At 37.7% G+C, this 16,135-nt stretch overlaps 2 protein-coding genes across 2 annotated transcripts; both read left to right on the top strand.

Moving 5' to 3' along the window:
- The first annotated feature begins 4,797 nt into the window (after positions 1-4,797).
- Positions 4,798-8,088, top strand: LOC145619668 (uncharacterized). The gene is made up of 8 exons (XM_081674371.1): positions 4,798-4,903; positions 4,987-5,147; positions 5,766-6,224; positions 6,422-6,564; positions 6,658-6,731; positions 6,885-7,300; positions 7,387-7,581; positions 7,789-8,088. The coding sequence occupies exons 1-8, from the start codon at positions 4,798-4,800 to the stop codon at positions 8,086-8,088; spliced, it is 1,854 nt and encodes a 617-aa protein (XP_081530497.1).
- A 66-nt stretch (positions 8,089-8,154) lies between these two features.
- On the top strand, positions 8,155-8,772 carry LOC145619667 (uncharacterized). The gene is made up of 2 exons (XM_081674370.1): positions 8,155-8,460; positions 8,545-8,772. Exons 1-2 carry the CDS (start codon positions 8,155-8,157, stop codon positions 8,770-8,772), a joined length of 534 nt encoding a protein of 177 aa, XP_081530496.1.
- Positions 8,773-16,135: the final 7,363 nt, after the last annotated feature.

Here is a 16,135-nt window from a genome sequence, read left to right as displayed (position 1 = left end):
GAGTTTTTAGGTCCAAAAACGATCATTTGAAGCACATGGATGATAAACCGAGGTTAGAAGCCGTGACAAAGGAGCAAAACCGAAAAAAATGTGAAGAGAAGGGCCTAGAAGACCCTGCACGACTGTGCAGGAGTGTCCCAGCCAAGCCACTGCCTGATTTGGCACGGGCGTGCAAGGCTTCAGCACGTCCGTGCAAGTCAGCCAACACGTCCGTGCCATAAGCTGCACGAACGTGCATCTCACTTGGCTCAGTTTGATGCTACTGTCCAAATCTGCACGGCCGTGCTTAGGGTGGCACGTCCGTGCCACTCAGGCTGCACGTTCGTGCCACCCCTGGCACGTCCGTGCGCACTTGTAGCCGTACCCGACTCTTGTTTTCTCCGTCCTTTTTATTTGAGGGTCGTATTTATACCCCCTTTTGCTCAATTGTACGGCATCCAAGTTTTTAGTGCTTCCTCTTAGTTTGTAATTGTAGAAACACAAATACTCTCAAATCATTAGTTAGATTTTAATTATTAGCTTGAAATTTTCAATCTCAATCATTGTAGAAGACAAGTTCCACCATTGCTATTCAAGTTCAAGCTTCTAGTAATATTTTTCTCACTCTTTTCCCCTATTTCTTGTTGCTTTGTTGTTAATTATTTGCTTGATTCTTGTGTGTTTAGATTGTTAATTAGCTTAATTCTTAGTTTAATTATGCTCATGAGTTGATTGAAATCCTTAATTGCTTTAATCTCCATGGATTGTGAGTAGTCTAATTTTCTAGGGTTTGGGTAAAGCCCTCAATGTAGTCACTAATTACTTGTTGCATGTGCTAATTTGGTACTTGTTGGGTGTTAATTAGTTGAGCTTAAGTGGTTCAATTGCTTAGTTCTTGTATATGGCCATTGCTAGAACTATTATCCAAGCTTTCTCAACGAAGGATCGAGAGATGAAGTTGAGCTAGCTCCCTTATGCTTGATTGACTTGAAATGCCATGAGAATAGGGATTTCTAGTCAAGGGAATGTTTATGTCATCGTGATTAAGCTTTAACACTTGTTTTATTCTTTGTAACCACGAGAGTAGGTTGTATTCGTGATTCAAGTAATCCCTCTAGCTTGAGAAAGTAGTTGGGTGCTTTAGATGATTTCCCCTATTATATCCCTTATTTTACCTTGTTTGTGCATGCTAATCGTGATTTGTGATGAAGTTGAGTGGTATAACCCGAGCCCTAGAATCCTCTAAATATTGTTAATCTCCCCTAGCTTTAGTCGACTTGAACTAGTACTTGTTACACAAAACCAAACCAACTTCGACTTCATTTAGCTTATTTATGCGGTAGTATTTCGGTGGTTGATTCAACGCCTCTCTTGGGTTCGACCCTTTCTTACCCTTGCTATTACCTAGTGAGACCAAGATAGGACTTATTCTTTGGTAGGCTCGACGACGGCCTATCAATAACAAATTAGAGTTTACCAAGGATAATAAAAATTTTCATAATTTACCACAGAGAAAATTAAGAAATATAGTGTTACCATTGAGAATTTCCCTTTTTGATAGAAAATTTTTTAATTATACTTATTATAAGTTGACATCATGTCCAACTGATAATAGAATTTTTACTTAATGCAACCCACCACATATCATAATTAATATGAATATCCAATTAACAATAGAATTTAACTCATATGCGAATATCACATATTGATCAGAATTATAAATATGGTCATGTACCATTAATTTTTATTTGTCTACATTGAATTATCATCATACCTTTTCAATCAGGTATTATTCATATATTAATTTTGTATATGTTTGTGATTTCTAATCTCGGTTTTAATAAATTTTTTATGATAGTGTAGGCGTCGTTTGAAGCGCGCCTACGTTAAAGCATAGTGTGAATATGCTTGGCACTCATAGGAAGTGGGAATCGACATATACGATTAGGGACAAGGAAAGTAGGGAGCCGCCAACAAGTTTTTAAGGAACTTGTAAACCGTTCACGGATCATAAAAGGCAACCACGATTAAGGGACAACGATAGGCAACAACGATTGACCCGTGAAGGTTACACCCCATTCATAATCCATGAGATTACTAACTCCATATGGTTCGGAACCACGAAAGGAGGATCGGGGATGATGGTACGAAGTGAGTCATGGAGTCACATTCGCCCGTATTGGCCTCTACTCGATTCTTATTATGAAAAGTATTCATGCGTTCTCAAAGGCATACAAACAAAATATTTAATTCGCTCCAAACTATTAATTATGCTAAATTGGTTGAATATTAATGCACACATTATTCTAAAATATTGGTGATCACTTGATTAAACAACAAGATTAAAAAGGAACCTAAACCGGTCGTCCAAATTATCTTATTAGGCGTGATTTTCAATTACATATTCCCTTTAAACATGCAATATGGTGATCAATAACAATAGAATAAACATTAATATTGGAAGCAATTTAACAATAATAACATTAGTCAAATTAAATAATAACCCTAATCATGATAATAGCAACAAGAAATAATAACAAGAGTAATTAAGTGATTAATTACTCACTTTCCACGTTTCCTTGAATTGCTACATCATGAATAAACCGTTAGTAACTTCAATAAAATTAAATCAAATGGAAATTAAATTAAATAAAAAGTAGAGTTGATTTGGTCCAAACCCTCAGTTAATTCTACCTTTCACGCCTTAGTTTAAGTATAGAACTTCGGGTATTGTATGGACTCCTTAGAGTGCTTAAGGGAAGAATAGTGTTTAAGAATATAGGTTTAAGGCTTAGAATATGAGAGAGAGGAGAGAATATTTTTGGTGTAGGGAGAGAGGAAGAGAGAAGGATTTGATGATCAAGCTTGTTGATGATTGAAAAAGGGGAGATATGACCTATATTTATAGGGAAAAAAGAGGGGTCGAATCAAGAAAAGATAAGAATTCGAATCGGATAAAACTCTTGCGATAGACAGCAGTTTTTGCGGTTTTTGTTTTTATCATATCTTTTGATCCATAAATTGGAATAAGATGAATAAGATGTCGTTGGAAAGCTCTTGAAGTCTAATTTCTAACACAATTAGAATCAGATTAAAATATTTTGTATAATAAAAGATATGGCCGAAATAGTGGGACGGTGTCAGTTTTGGATAGAGTTTCGTATTTCTTTTATATCTTTTTCGTTATAGCTCGGAATTATTATTATAATATATCATTGGAAAGATAATTTCAAGAGCTATCCAACCATTTAAGAATCAGATAAAAACACTGAGGAACGGAAATAATATCTGTCAATCTTTGAACGTCTTTCAATTCGAATAGAATTAGGACTTTCAAAAAGAAAAGTTTTATTCAATTTCAAACTCTTTAATCTTATCTTTTCAAAAAGGATAATTAAGATATTTTAGAAACTTATAGAAGCTTCTAATTAATCCTAATTGGATTAGGAATGAGATTAAAACCTTTGGACCCTCCACATGATCATTGGGCCGTAGGTAAGATGGGCTTAGGTTCGGTTTGGACTCAGTTTAGTGTTTTGGCCATAACTTATTCGTTATAACTCGTATTTGGGCTTATAATATATCGTTGGAAAGCTCTTTTCAAGCCCCATCCAACCATTTAACAATTGGTGCCAGATTATGGACCAAAATAAACTGGTATAAACGTTTTTTTAAAAAGGACACGAAATGAATGATTTTAATGGACACGAAATGAATTATTTTGGGTTAAAGGCACAAAATTAGAAAAATAAGTTATGGTTCTGCGAAATGGGCTAGGAATTGGGTTGGTTTGTAAAATGTATTGAATGGAACATGGATTTAAGCACTACAAAGATTACATACTCAACCCGACCAATAATGGCGGTGAAAGGTTGTTCATCTTCGGGTTTGGTTTTGGGGAGACATTTTTAGGTGTCTACAGATAGTCATATTATTATTATTTTATTCATCTTATTTTAAGATGAATGGAAGCAAGTATACCTACATATTAAAAAACTTTCTCAAAAGAAAGGGTCGTGCTCTCTAGGTTTTAGGGTTTTCCTGCCGCTTGCTTCGGCTCGAGTGCTCTGTTTTGCTCTCTGTTTCTCGACTATGGCCGACGAAATTGCAGAACGCTATGCTAATCTTAATATTGATGAAGAGGACGGTGGAGTGGTGGACTTAGGGGCGGTGAATTCCGCTTCGATGACTGATAATTTTTTATTGTTGTTGATTGGTAGACTTGTGACGGAAAGACCCTATAATGTAGAGGTTTTTAAATCGACTATGACGAATTCCTGGGCTCTAAACGATAAATTGGTGATTAGGGTGTTGGGGCCGAACCTTTATGCTTTCCAATTCTTTCATTGGATGGACAAGGAGAAGGTCTTGAATGGTCGACCATAGTGTTTCGATAATTTACTGTTGGTGTTGAGGGAGGTAGAAGGGGATGAGCAACCAGAGAAGGTCCCTTTGTATCATTGCCCTTTCTGGGTCAGAATCAAACACTTACCGCTAAATTGTCGATCAGACGAGGATGTGAAAGAAGTTGTTGCGAATTGGGGTGAAATCCTACAGGTGGAAGAGGACACATTTGGTCTGGACAGATTTCGAAGAGTGAAAGTAATGCTCAATATCACTAAACCCCTCCGTCGAGTTCAGAGGATCCGTGACAAGTCTAGCAAAGAAGGTTATGTTTAATTTGTGTACAAGCGGCTTTCGTTTTTCTGTTTTGCGTGTGGTGTCATTGGGCAATCGGAACGGGATTGTTGTATGGTTTGGGAAGAAAGCAAGAAGAAAAAGCTTGGTTGGGGAAGATGGCTTAAAGCTTCTCCTAGAATGGGGAAAATGAAGGAGAAGGAGGAGCTTGAAGCTGTGTTAGAGTCGAGAAAAAAGCTGTTTGTTTTACGCGAGGATGAGGTTGAGAATTTTATTTCTAATGATGGTGAGGATGTGTCGAAAGGGAGAAACTCCTTGGCTTAGGGGGGTCAATTGATTATTTAGCTTTGACTAGTAGTTGTGTTAAAGATGTTAGTGGGGGCAGTGAGATAGATGTTTCGATTGGGAGGGTGGAGGGGAATGCAACTATTTCTGATGAACTTGATAATAATGTGGAGCATAATGGAGCTAATGGTCTAGGCGTGGGGTCTGTTGCAGCAGTTGGATGGGATTCATCTTTTGTGTTTGGGGTGGGTAGTAGTTAGAATAGTGTTAAAGGTAATAGTAAGAAGTATAAGAAGTTGGTTCGAGATACTATTCAGTTTGATACTCATATGGAGGAGGGGGGAGGGAGCTTTGGGAAAGAGAGGTCGATCTGTTGATGGTGATGTTTTGGAGGCAGGGAATTTAATTAAGAAGGTCGGATTGGTTGATCTACAAACTGGATTGCAGTTGGCGGCGGCTGTTGAACAGCCTGCCTAGCTCAATGAGTATTTTGAGCCTTAACTGTAGAGGGTTGGGCAATCCCTCTGCAGTGAGTGGTCTTTGGGATCTTGTCCGAAGAGGCCCCGTCTTTGATTTTTTTATCAGAGACGAAATTGAGTAGTGTGGAGTTTAGAAGGGTTCATGATCGTTTGGGGGAGTTTGAGGGGGTGGTGGTTGACTCTATGGGTAGGTCCGGTGGTTTGGATTTACTTTAGAGGAAGGGTTTACACATTTCTTTGCATACAATGTCAGTACATCATATTGATGTAGAGGTTCAGAGCGGTATTGGAGATGTCCTTTGGAGACTTACTGGTTTCTACGGGTGGCCCGAAGTAGTAAATAGACAACTTTCTTGGAGTTTATTGACCGATCTTACGTCTTAGTCTCAGCTTCCTTGGACTTGTATTGGGGATTTCAACGAGATTCTATTTACTTCAGAGAAGAATGGAGGTGAGGACCGTGCAGAATGGCATAATTTTAGAGAGGCTGTTGATAGTTGTAAATTTCATCACATTCCTTTTTCGGGGTATGAGTTCACATATGATAATGGTAGAGAGGGCGTGCATAATATTCAATGTCGTTTGGATTGTGCCCTAGCAACCGATATGTGGATGTCTTTGTTCCCGATGGCTAGTTTGGTGCATATGGATCGTGATTGGTCAGACCATGCTCCCATAAAGTTGGTACTTGGTGATACTCCGAGAGTGGCTACGAAGGATAAACCGTTTCGTTTTGAGCATCTTTGGCAGCTTGAGGATGGTTGTGAGGATGTGGTGGAGAATGCGTGGGTTGGAGGAGCTTCTCTTGATGCTAAGTTGGCGTTGTGTTCAAGTGAACTCAAGGTGTGGAGTGATAAAAAAATTTGGGCAGTGTTTCGTGAACTTAGGAAAAAAAGAAAAAAAAAATTTCAAAGTTGAATAAGGGTGGTTTGACGGTTGATCAACTTGAGAGTCGAAGAAAATTGGTTCGAGATATTTCGGGGTTGGTGCAACATGAAGAAGTGTATTGGAGGCAGTGTTCCCGGGTTCTTTGGTTGAAGGAGGGGGATAAGAACACGAAATTCTTTCATCAACGTGCTTCTAGTAGGAGGAGGAAAAATACCATAAGCAAGATTAAGGATGATGATGGGGAATTACATTTTGGGGACGAAAAAATTGGGGAGGTGGCTAATAATTACTTCAGGCAGATTTTCACCTCTTCGAACCCGCCGCTCATTGACCATGCTTTGCAGAATTTTCAGTGACGAGTCACTGATGATATTAACCTTGTTTTAAGGGCCGAATATACTCAAGTTGAGGTTGAGAAAGCGTTGAGTCAAATGCACCCTATTAAGGTCCCGGGACCGGATGGTATGTGTCCTCTTTTCTAACAATATTGGCATATTGTGGCTCCTTCGGTGTAATGTAGTTCTCGGTTTTTAAATCGTACTTTACCCTTATTCCGATATAAAGCGATGTTGATAGTATGGTGGATTTTTAGGCCTATATCTTTATGTAATGTAGTTTACAAGCTAGTCTCGAATGTTCTTGCTAATAGATTAAAAAAAAATTTAGACAAGATTATATTTGCAAATCAGAGTGCTTTTACCCCTGGTAGATTAATTACAGATAAAATTCTTGTTGCTTTCGAGATTTTCCATTACATGAAAAATTTGCCAAATAAGGGTGGTTGTATGGATCTGAAGCAGGATATGTCAAAGGCTTATGATAGAATAAGGAATTTTGGCTTTGATGAGTCTTGGTCTCGTTGTGTCATGGATTGTGTGAGGTCAGTTTCTTTCTCTGTGCTTGTAAATGGTTTTCCTTCCGATGATTTTTCCCCGGGTAAGGGTATTAGACAAGGTGATCCTATTTCTCCTTATCTATTCATCTTATGTGCGGAGGTTTTCTCCCATTACTCCGTTAAGTGGAGGAACGAGGTAGTCTCCATGGTGTGCGGATTGCTCAATCGGCTCCCTCTATTAATCACTTATTATTTGCGGATGACTGTATTATTTTTGCTAAGGCTACAAGTGGTGCGGTGGATTCGATTAAGGAGGTTCTAAATGTGTATGAGTTGTCTTCTGGTCAAAAAATTAATGTTGATAAGACCACTCTCTCATTTAGTAAACGGGTATCTGATGATAGACGTGATAATCTTGCTTCTAGTTTGGGTGTTCGTATTGTGGACATCCATGACAGATATCTGGGTTTGCCTACGGTTGTTTGGAGGTCGAAATAGGTGATTACTAGAGGTGCTAAGGAGAAACTCTGGAAAAAGCTTCAAGGGTGGAAGAGGATGGTTTTATCTAAGGCGGGTAGGGAGGTTATGATAAAGGCGGTGGCCCAATCTCTTCCTACTTATGCAATGAGCGTGTTTAAATTTCCGTCCTCTTTTTGTGATGAATTTAGATCTCTTGTTGCTCAGTTTTGGTGGGGTCAAAAACAAGGTGAGGGAAAGATACAATGGATGGCATGGAAGAAGCTTTGTAAGCCGCAGAGCGAAGGTGGTTTAGGCTTTAGGGATTTTAAGTTGTTTAATTGGTCGCTATTGGGGAAACAAGCTTGGCATTTGATCTCGAAGCCGGGCACTCTAGTGGAGCAGGTTCTCAAGGCCAAGTATTACCCGAATACTACTTTTTTGGAGGCTAGTGTGGGTAATAATGCAAGCTACACGTGGCGTGGTATTGCCAAGGCTAGGTGGGTTGTAAGGCGTGGTATGAGATGAAGAGTGGGGGACGGTGAGTCGATTCGTGTTTGGTCTGATCCGTGGATTCCAAAAACTCAAACTCACATGATAATTTCCCCTCGGAATGGTGCTAGCGAGGACTTAACTGTTGCTGATCTTATGGTGCCTAATACTAGCTGCTGGGATGTTGAAAAGTTGTCACATTTATTTCTGCCTTTTGAATGTGATAGAATATTGAGTATTCCCATCAGTGTTAGACGGCTTGTCGATTTTCTCTGCTGGGATTTGGAACGCAGTGGTGAGTTCTTTGTGAAGTCAGCTTATCGAGCAATGTTTGATGATAGCTGGGCAAGGTCTGAGAGTGCGACTTCGGATGCTCGCAATATTTGGAGAAAGCTTTGGAATTTGCAGGTGCTTCCCTGAGGAAAAAATTTCGCTTGGAGGGCTTGTAATAATGCCTTGCCAACGAGGTGTGGTATTGGCATTCGTATCAAGGATTATGATCCTGAATACGGGGTGTGTAATCGGGGGCATGAGTCTACAATTCATGCTCTGCGGGACTGCAGACTTGCTCGTGAGGTCTGGAGATGTAGCCCTCTTGATTATGTGGCTGATTCTAATACGAGTAGTGTGGTGGACTGGTGGGAAAGCTGCTTTCTCGAGCTTGATGATAGGGATGTGGCGATGGTGGTTACTGTCTGTTGGGCGATTTGGGGAGTTTGAAATTCGGTAAAAATGGAGAATGAGCTACAAAATCCAAGTCAGGATGTTAGCTATGCCTTGAAGCTTCTCGCGGAACTTGAGGATGAAAGCGCTAAGTGCAAGCCAACTGGAGGTGCTGGGAGGAATACGTGGCCTTCTGTGTGGACGCCGCCAGCTAGGAATGCTGTCAAGATTAATGTGGACGCTGGGCAGGTTGGCAGTTTGGGCTGGGGGATGGGGCTTTCATATGGGATGAGAATGGAGGTGTGCGTACTTGTGCCGTTGCTCAATCAAACGACCAATGGGACCCTACTATAGCTGAAGCTAAAGCAGTTTTGTGTGGGATGGAGCTCGCAAGGAGCATGGGTTTGCAGGAGATAATAGTTGAGAGCGATTGCTTGACTGTTATAAGATCTTTGCGTGATCAGACGAAAGGAGCTAGTCATTTTCATTTAATTCTTGAAGATATTTTAGATTTTTGTAGTAGTTTTACTTTTGTTTCTTAGGAGTTTGTTAAATAAGGAGGCAATAAGGTGGCTCACTCCTTAGCCCACTATCAGCCTTGGGTGGTTGGCTATCGTTGTTGGGATGTTATGATCCCTCCTTGTATTGTTGAACTAGCTTCGTCTGATTTATCTAATTAGTTGTGCCCCGAGTGGGTTTTTTTTTTAAAAATAAAAAAATAAAAAAAGATGAATGGAAGAAACAAACGATAAAAGTAACTACTAAATTTAATACTATAATTAGTTTCAGTAAATTATAATTTGATCAAGGACCTAAAAATCAATAACGACAAACAACACTGGACTTTAAAAGTAAGGACCACTAGACTATGGGAAGTATTAAACCCAAAGAGGAACAATCAGTTTATGAGAATTGACATGATCCTAGCTTAGCTGATGAAGAAGTAAGTCTCTACAATACATAGTTTGCTATATTTCCAAGTTTAGGGCCTGTTCATATTTACTTAATTACAGTTCAGTTCAGTTCAGTTCAACTCCAATCACTTCAGTTCAATTCAGTTCAGCTCCAATCAGTTCATTTCAGCTCCTAATTTTCCTCTCTCATAAAATATTCATATCAGTTCAGTTTAGTTCAGTTCTGTTCAGCTCTAATCAAATCCGTTCAGTTCAGTTCAGCTCCAATCAGTTTAGTTCAGTTCAGCTTAGTTCAGTAAATGTGAACAGGCCCTTAACGTTGAACTTATTTTTTTTAATGTTAGTTTAAATTGTTGGCATATTTAATACAATTTTGCCATAGTGGGTAAGACTCTACAAACTACAATACTGTTATTTTGCTATATTTCAAAGTTTATGTTGACATTATTGCTAAAAATGTCTCCCCAAATCCAAACCCGATGATGAACAACCTTTCACCGCCATTAATTGTCGGGTTGAGTATTTAATCTTTGGAGTGCTTTAATCCATATTCAATCCCACTACATTTCATAAATCAACCCAATTCCTAACCCATTTCACCAAACCATAACTTATTTTCCTCTTTTTGTGCCTTTAAACCCAAAATAATTCATTTCGTGTCCATTAAAATCATTCTTTTTGTGTCCTTTTTAGAAAAACGTTTAGATCAGTTTATTTTGGTCCATAATCTGGGTCCAATTATTGAATATTTGGATGGGGTTTGAAAAGATCTTTCCGACGATATATTATAAGCCCAAATCCGAGTTATAACGAGCAAGTTATGGCCAAAATACTAAACTGATTCTAAATCGAACCTAATCCCACCTTACCTAGGACCCAAAGATCATGTGGAGGGTCCAAAGGCTTAAATCCCACTACTAGTCCAATAAGGATTAATTAGAAGCTTCTATAAGTTTCTAAAATATCTTAACTATCCTTTTGAAAAGATAAGATTAAAGCATTTGAAATTGAATAAAACTTTTCTTTTTTAAAGTCCTAATTCTATTCGAATTGAAAGACGTTCAAAGATAGTCAGATATTATTTTCGTGCTTCATTTTTTTTATCTAAATCTTATATGGTTGGATATCTCTTGAAATTATCTTTCCAATGATATATTATAATATTAATTCCAAGCTATAACGAAAAAGATATGAGCGAAATACGAAACTTTATCCAAGACTGACACCGTCCCACTATTTCGGCCATATCTTTTGTTCTACACAATATTTTAATCTGATTCTAATTGTATTAGAAATTAGACTTCAAGAGCTTTCCAACGACATATTATTTATTTTATTCCAATATTTGGATCAAAAGATATGATAAAAACAAAAACCGCAAAAATTGTTGTCTATCGCAAGAGTTTTATTCCAATTTGAACTCGATCTTTCTTGATTCTTCGATCCTCTTTTTTCCCTATTAATAGAGGTCATATCACTCTTATTTAATCATCAACAACCTTGATCACCAAATCATTCTCTCTTCTTCTCTTTTACACCAAAAATCATTCTTTTTTCTCTCTCATATCCTAAGCCTTAAACCTATATTCTTAAACACTATTCTTCCCTTAAGCACTCCAAGGAATCCATATTTAACCCGAGGTTCCGTCCTTAAACCAAGGCGTGAAAGGTATGAATAACTGAGGGTTTGGACCAAATCAACTCTCCTTTTATTTAATTTAATTTCAATTTGATTAATTTTTATTGAAGTTACTAACAATTTATTCACGATGTAACAATTTAAAGGAACGCGCGGAATGTGAGTAATTAATTTAATTACTTATTTTATTTTATATTGCTATTATCATGATTAGGGTTATTATTTGATTTGACTAACGCTATTATTGTTGAACTGCTTCCAATATTAATGTTGATTTCTATTATATTGATCACCATATTACATGTTTTAAGGGAATATGTAATTGAAAATCACGCCTAATAAGATAATTTGGACGACCGGTTTAGGTTCCTTTTTAATCTTGCTTTTTAATCAAGTGATCACAATATATTAGAATTATATGTTGCATTAATATTCAACCAATTTAGTATAATAATAGTTTGAAGCAAATTGAATCTTTGTTTGTATGCCTTTGAGATCACAGGAATACTTTTCACAATAAGAATCGAGTAGAGGCCAATACGGGCGAATGTGACTCCATGACTCACTTCGTACCATCATCCCCGATCCTCTTTTCGTGGTTCCGAATCATATAGAGTTAGTAATCTCATGGATTATGAATAGGGTGTAACCTTCACGGGTCAATCGCTGTTGCCTATCGTTGTCCCTTAATCGTGGTTGCCTTAAATGATCCGTGAACGGTTTACAAGTTCCTCAAAATCTTGTTGGCAGCTCCCTACTTTGCTTTGTCCCTAATTGTATTATGTCAATTCCCACTTCGTAAGAGTGCCGAGCATATTCACACATGCTTTAACGTAGGCGCACTTCGAATGACGCCTACAATTATCTATTTTTAATGTTAGTTTAAATTACCACTAATAAATAAAGCCGGTCTCGCAGCCAGGCCACAAGACAACGACACTTGGCATTCCAGTTTTTTGCCAAGTGTCAAGCCACGTAGGCGACAAATAGATATTATTGTCATTAAATTTTTTTTTAGGGGATATTATTGTCATTAGATTAGATGTCACGTTAAATTAGCTAGATTGAATAATTTTGTTTAGGATTTAAAAGTATAAATAAAATAATTTATAATTCTCTAATATCTTTTTATTGACAAAAGAATTTGACTTATAACAAAACACCACATAATACAATTAATATGAAAATCCAATTAACCACGTAATTATAATTTTAAATATGGCTATGTATCATTAATTTTTTTTAGTCTACCATTGATCGATTTACCATCAAAGCTTTTGAATAGTGTATTCTTCATATTCGATTTTAAATATTTTTTTCCACTTAAAAAGTGTTTCAATAATTTTTTTTCTTTAAAAGGTACTACTAAATTTAATGCTACAATTATTTTTATTATTAAACATGCCACAAATAAGTACACTTTTTAAATAGGTATTCAGGGCAACGCCCTGGGGCACATATATACTAGTATATATATAAATGTTGTGTTTCGGGATGTCCGACACTATCCCCCGAAACTAAAACACATCTGCAAGACCCGCCCATAAACTATTACATGCATTTCAAAATAACAACATAATTAATTTAACTAAGAGATAAACTAATTATACCTTTGACGCATACTTCACTCACCCGAGCTCTTACTTGAACGAACACGAACTCAAGAACGGCAAAGGGCCCCAAGCGTGACCCCTCCAACAAAGTCCACCCACGCGCTTAAACTTGGTCGGAATTACCGGCTAGGGTAATTCCACCACTACTAAATAAGAGGATCTCCTTATAAGGTTTTCTCAATATGAGATGCCTTTTACCGAGTTCTTTCTCTTGCAAAGAATTCCCAAGGGAGGCCTTAGGTATTTATAGGAGAAGGATCTCCACCCCCTTTGATTTCCAATCAGTGTAGGACTTTGCAAAGTTGAGAAAATCTAGTATTTAATTTAATTCCATAATAAATTAAATAGCTAGAACAAATAGTCAAGAAACAAGTGACAATCACTTGGGAGTGGTTAGGTGAGGACCACAAGGTAGGACCACGAGGAAGTGGAAATGGAGGAATGTTATGTATTTATAAATACATAACATTGATTAAAAAAATTTAAAAACACATGGTAGAGAGATAAAAGAGGAGAGATAGGAAGAAAGAGGTATATAGGTGGACCCCACCTATTGATTGGTCGGATTGTATCACGTGATGGAGGACCACATGCTGATTGTTCCATTGAAAATTAATATAGCACCATTGAATTCTCAGTACAACTAAATTTATGCATAAATTTAGTACAACTGATTGCATATATAATACCATTATATGCATATATAATATCACTGCATATTCAGTGCTACCATTTGATCATCCAATAATACCAGAATATGCATTCGTTTGTACATATGTATAATTACATGAATACCCCTTGTTATGCATTTCTACATGTCTAACATTCCTCCCTTTAAAATTGATAAGTGACATTTATGTCACTCCTAGGGGTAGTGTTTAGGTAATTTTCGTGTTTATTTTCCCTTATTTTACCTTTTATTCTCTTGTTTTCTCTTTAATAAAGCTTCTAGTCATTTTGGTAATTTTGGAGTGTTTTAGTTTATTTTCTTTATTTTATTAGTTTTAGTCTATTTTCCTATTTTATTTGATTTTATTTTACTTTATTTATTTTATTTTATTTGTCTTGGTTTTATTTTATTTCGTCCTTTTTCTATTTTCATTTTTATTTATTTCTATTTTATTTATTTTATTTTATGATCCTCTCCTCGGTTTTCTTTGGGTGTGTAGGTTTGCGTTCGGATTGAGGTTCGAGTGTCAAGTTATTCTTGTCCGAGGTTTGAATTCAATGTCCGGGGTTCGAGGCACAAGAATTTGAGCCAACCTTCTTGCTGCCCTCTTATCCATCACCCCACCTTTCCCTTATCCTCCACCACACACACAACCTCCCACAAACCACCACACATACCTCTGTTCGCAACCCACAGAAACAACCACCATCAATCTCCACCACGCACATCAACAGCAACAATAAACACAACACCACCGCAACCAAAACGCACCTCCCCTGCTGCTCCCTGCTTCCCTCACCTCACAATACCACACCAGCCATCACAAACACCAATTCCCCTGCTCCATCTCCCCTGCTCCTTCGCCACACACATCACCACTCAGCAGCACCACCAACCGCAACAGCCGCGCCACCGTTCTCACTCACCAACCCCACAACCACCAACAACACCAGCAGCAACAATTCACACCCACCAACAGCAGCCTCCCCTGTTCCAATTCGAGCAACAACCAACCACCGTCCAACCCGCAACATCTCTGCGCACTCCCTCTTCCCTGCAATTCGCAACCACCACACATCACCACACTCACAGCACCGCAGCCACCAATCAAAGCCTCCACACACAGCAGCGCAACCAACACCACAGCCATTACCTCCAATCACCACCACCGAACCACCATCAACAACCTCTAACAGTAGCAGCAAGAAAATCGCAGCAATTCGCCCCCAATTTCGATACCCTTTGGAGCGGGCACTGTGAATTTCGAAGCGGCCGCTCCATTTTAACTCATTTCCACCAATTCGAGGCAGAAGGCATGAGCGGGCGCTCCGAAAGCACCATCAGCTGCTCCATTTTAACGCTAATTTCTGTACGGATTAATGAGCTTCAACGGTTGGGATTAATTCGATTTTATCCAAGGGCCACGATTTGATGATGATTGAGGGTGAAGCTTTACAGCCGTTGATGATTGCTGATGATGATTGATGATGAACGGTGAAGATGATGGTTGATGATGCTTGATGGTTGGTGATTGAAATTCAGAGCAGCCACGAAAGGAGAAGGATGATGATGGTTTTGGGTGGGATTTGTTTTCTTTTTCTTTTCCTTTTATTTTTATTTATTTATTTATTTATTTATTTTTACTTTTCCTTTTCCTTTTCCTTTCCTTTTTCCTTTCTCCTTTCTTATTTCTTTTTATTTTCTTTATTTATTTTTCTTATTTTCTTAGCTTAGTATTTATACCCATTTTTGGGGTAATTAGAAAGACTTTTCAATCATCCATCTATTATTCTACTCTCTAATTAGTTTTTAGGAGAGTTTCTCTCTCTAGGTTTAGCTTAGGGTTAGGGTAGTTTAGAGAGAGAAAGTGAGGGTTTCACCATTATTGAACTTGGATTTTGAAGAAGAAATTGATCATCTTTTCTATTGATTTACATCTTCAATCAATGAGAATCTCTAACTCTCTCTCCTCTATTTTTATTGCTTTATTTTTATTATGGTTTTAGTTGTTCGTATTACTTGTTAATCATGTTGATTCTTGGTTATTTGTTAATTAATCTTGTTATTATCATGATTAGTGAGTAATTTCCCCATTAAGGGGATGATTGTGGTGTAGTTGGATCTTGAGCATGTTCTAGGTTTAGAGTTGATTTATTTGTGATTAAAGTCTTTATATGCTTGATATTCTTTAATCTTCTTGCAAGTGCACATTGTTGGTTGATTAAAGGTGAATCTTTGCTAACAAGGAACGGAAGTTGACTTAGTTAAGGTTCATTATTATCGATTGTTATTTGATAGTACCTCCTAGTATATGGTTCTAATGTGGAAACATAGAGGCTATGTTAGGAGAAGCCGATTAACCCCGGAAGGCGGTTAGATTGGACTTTACTTCGATATTCGAGCATGTTTAGTTCATAATTAATTCAACTTCTATGCTTTTGTTTATATTCAAGTGAATGCTATACCTAAACCATTTTCCTTAATGTTTTATTTCTTGTTTTAGCATTTTTAGACTTTAGTTTATTTATCTCCTATTCCGGACTAGCTTAATTGTCGATAACATTTGGTGGTGTTTATCCGTTCT

This window comes from Chenopodium album, chromosome 27 (genome assembly GCF_948465745.1).
Source record: "Chenopodium album chromosome 27, dcCheAlbu1.1, whole genome shotgun sequence".
Taxonomy (NCBI): domain Eukaryota; kingdom Viridiplantae; phylum Streptophyta; class Magnoliopsida; order Caryophyllales; family Amaranthaceae; genus Chenopodium; species Chenopodium album.
This window is presented reverse-complemented; position numbering and strand designations above follow the sequence as displayed.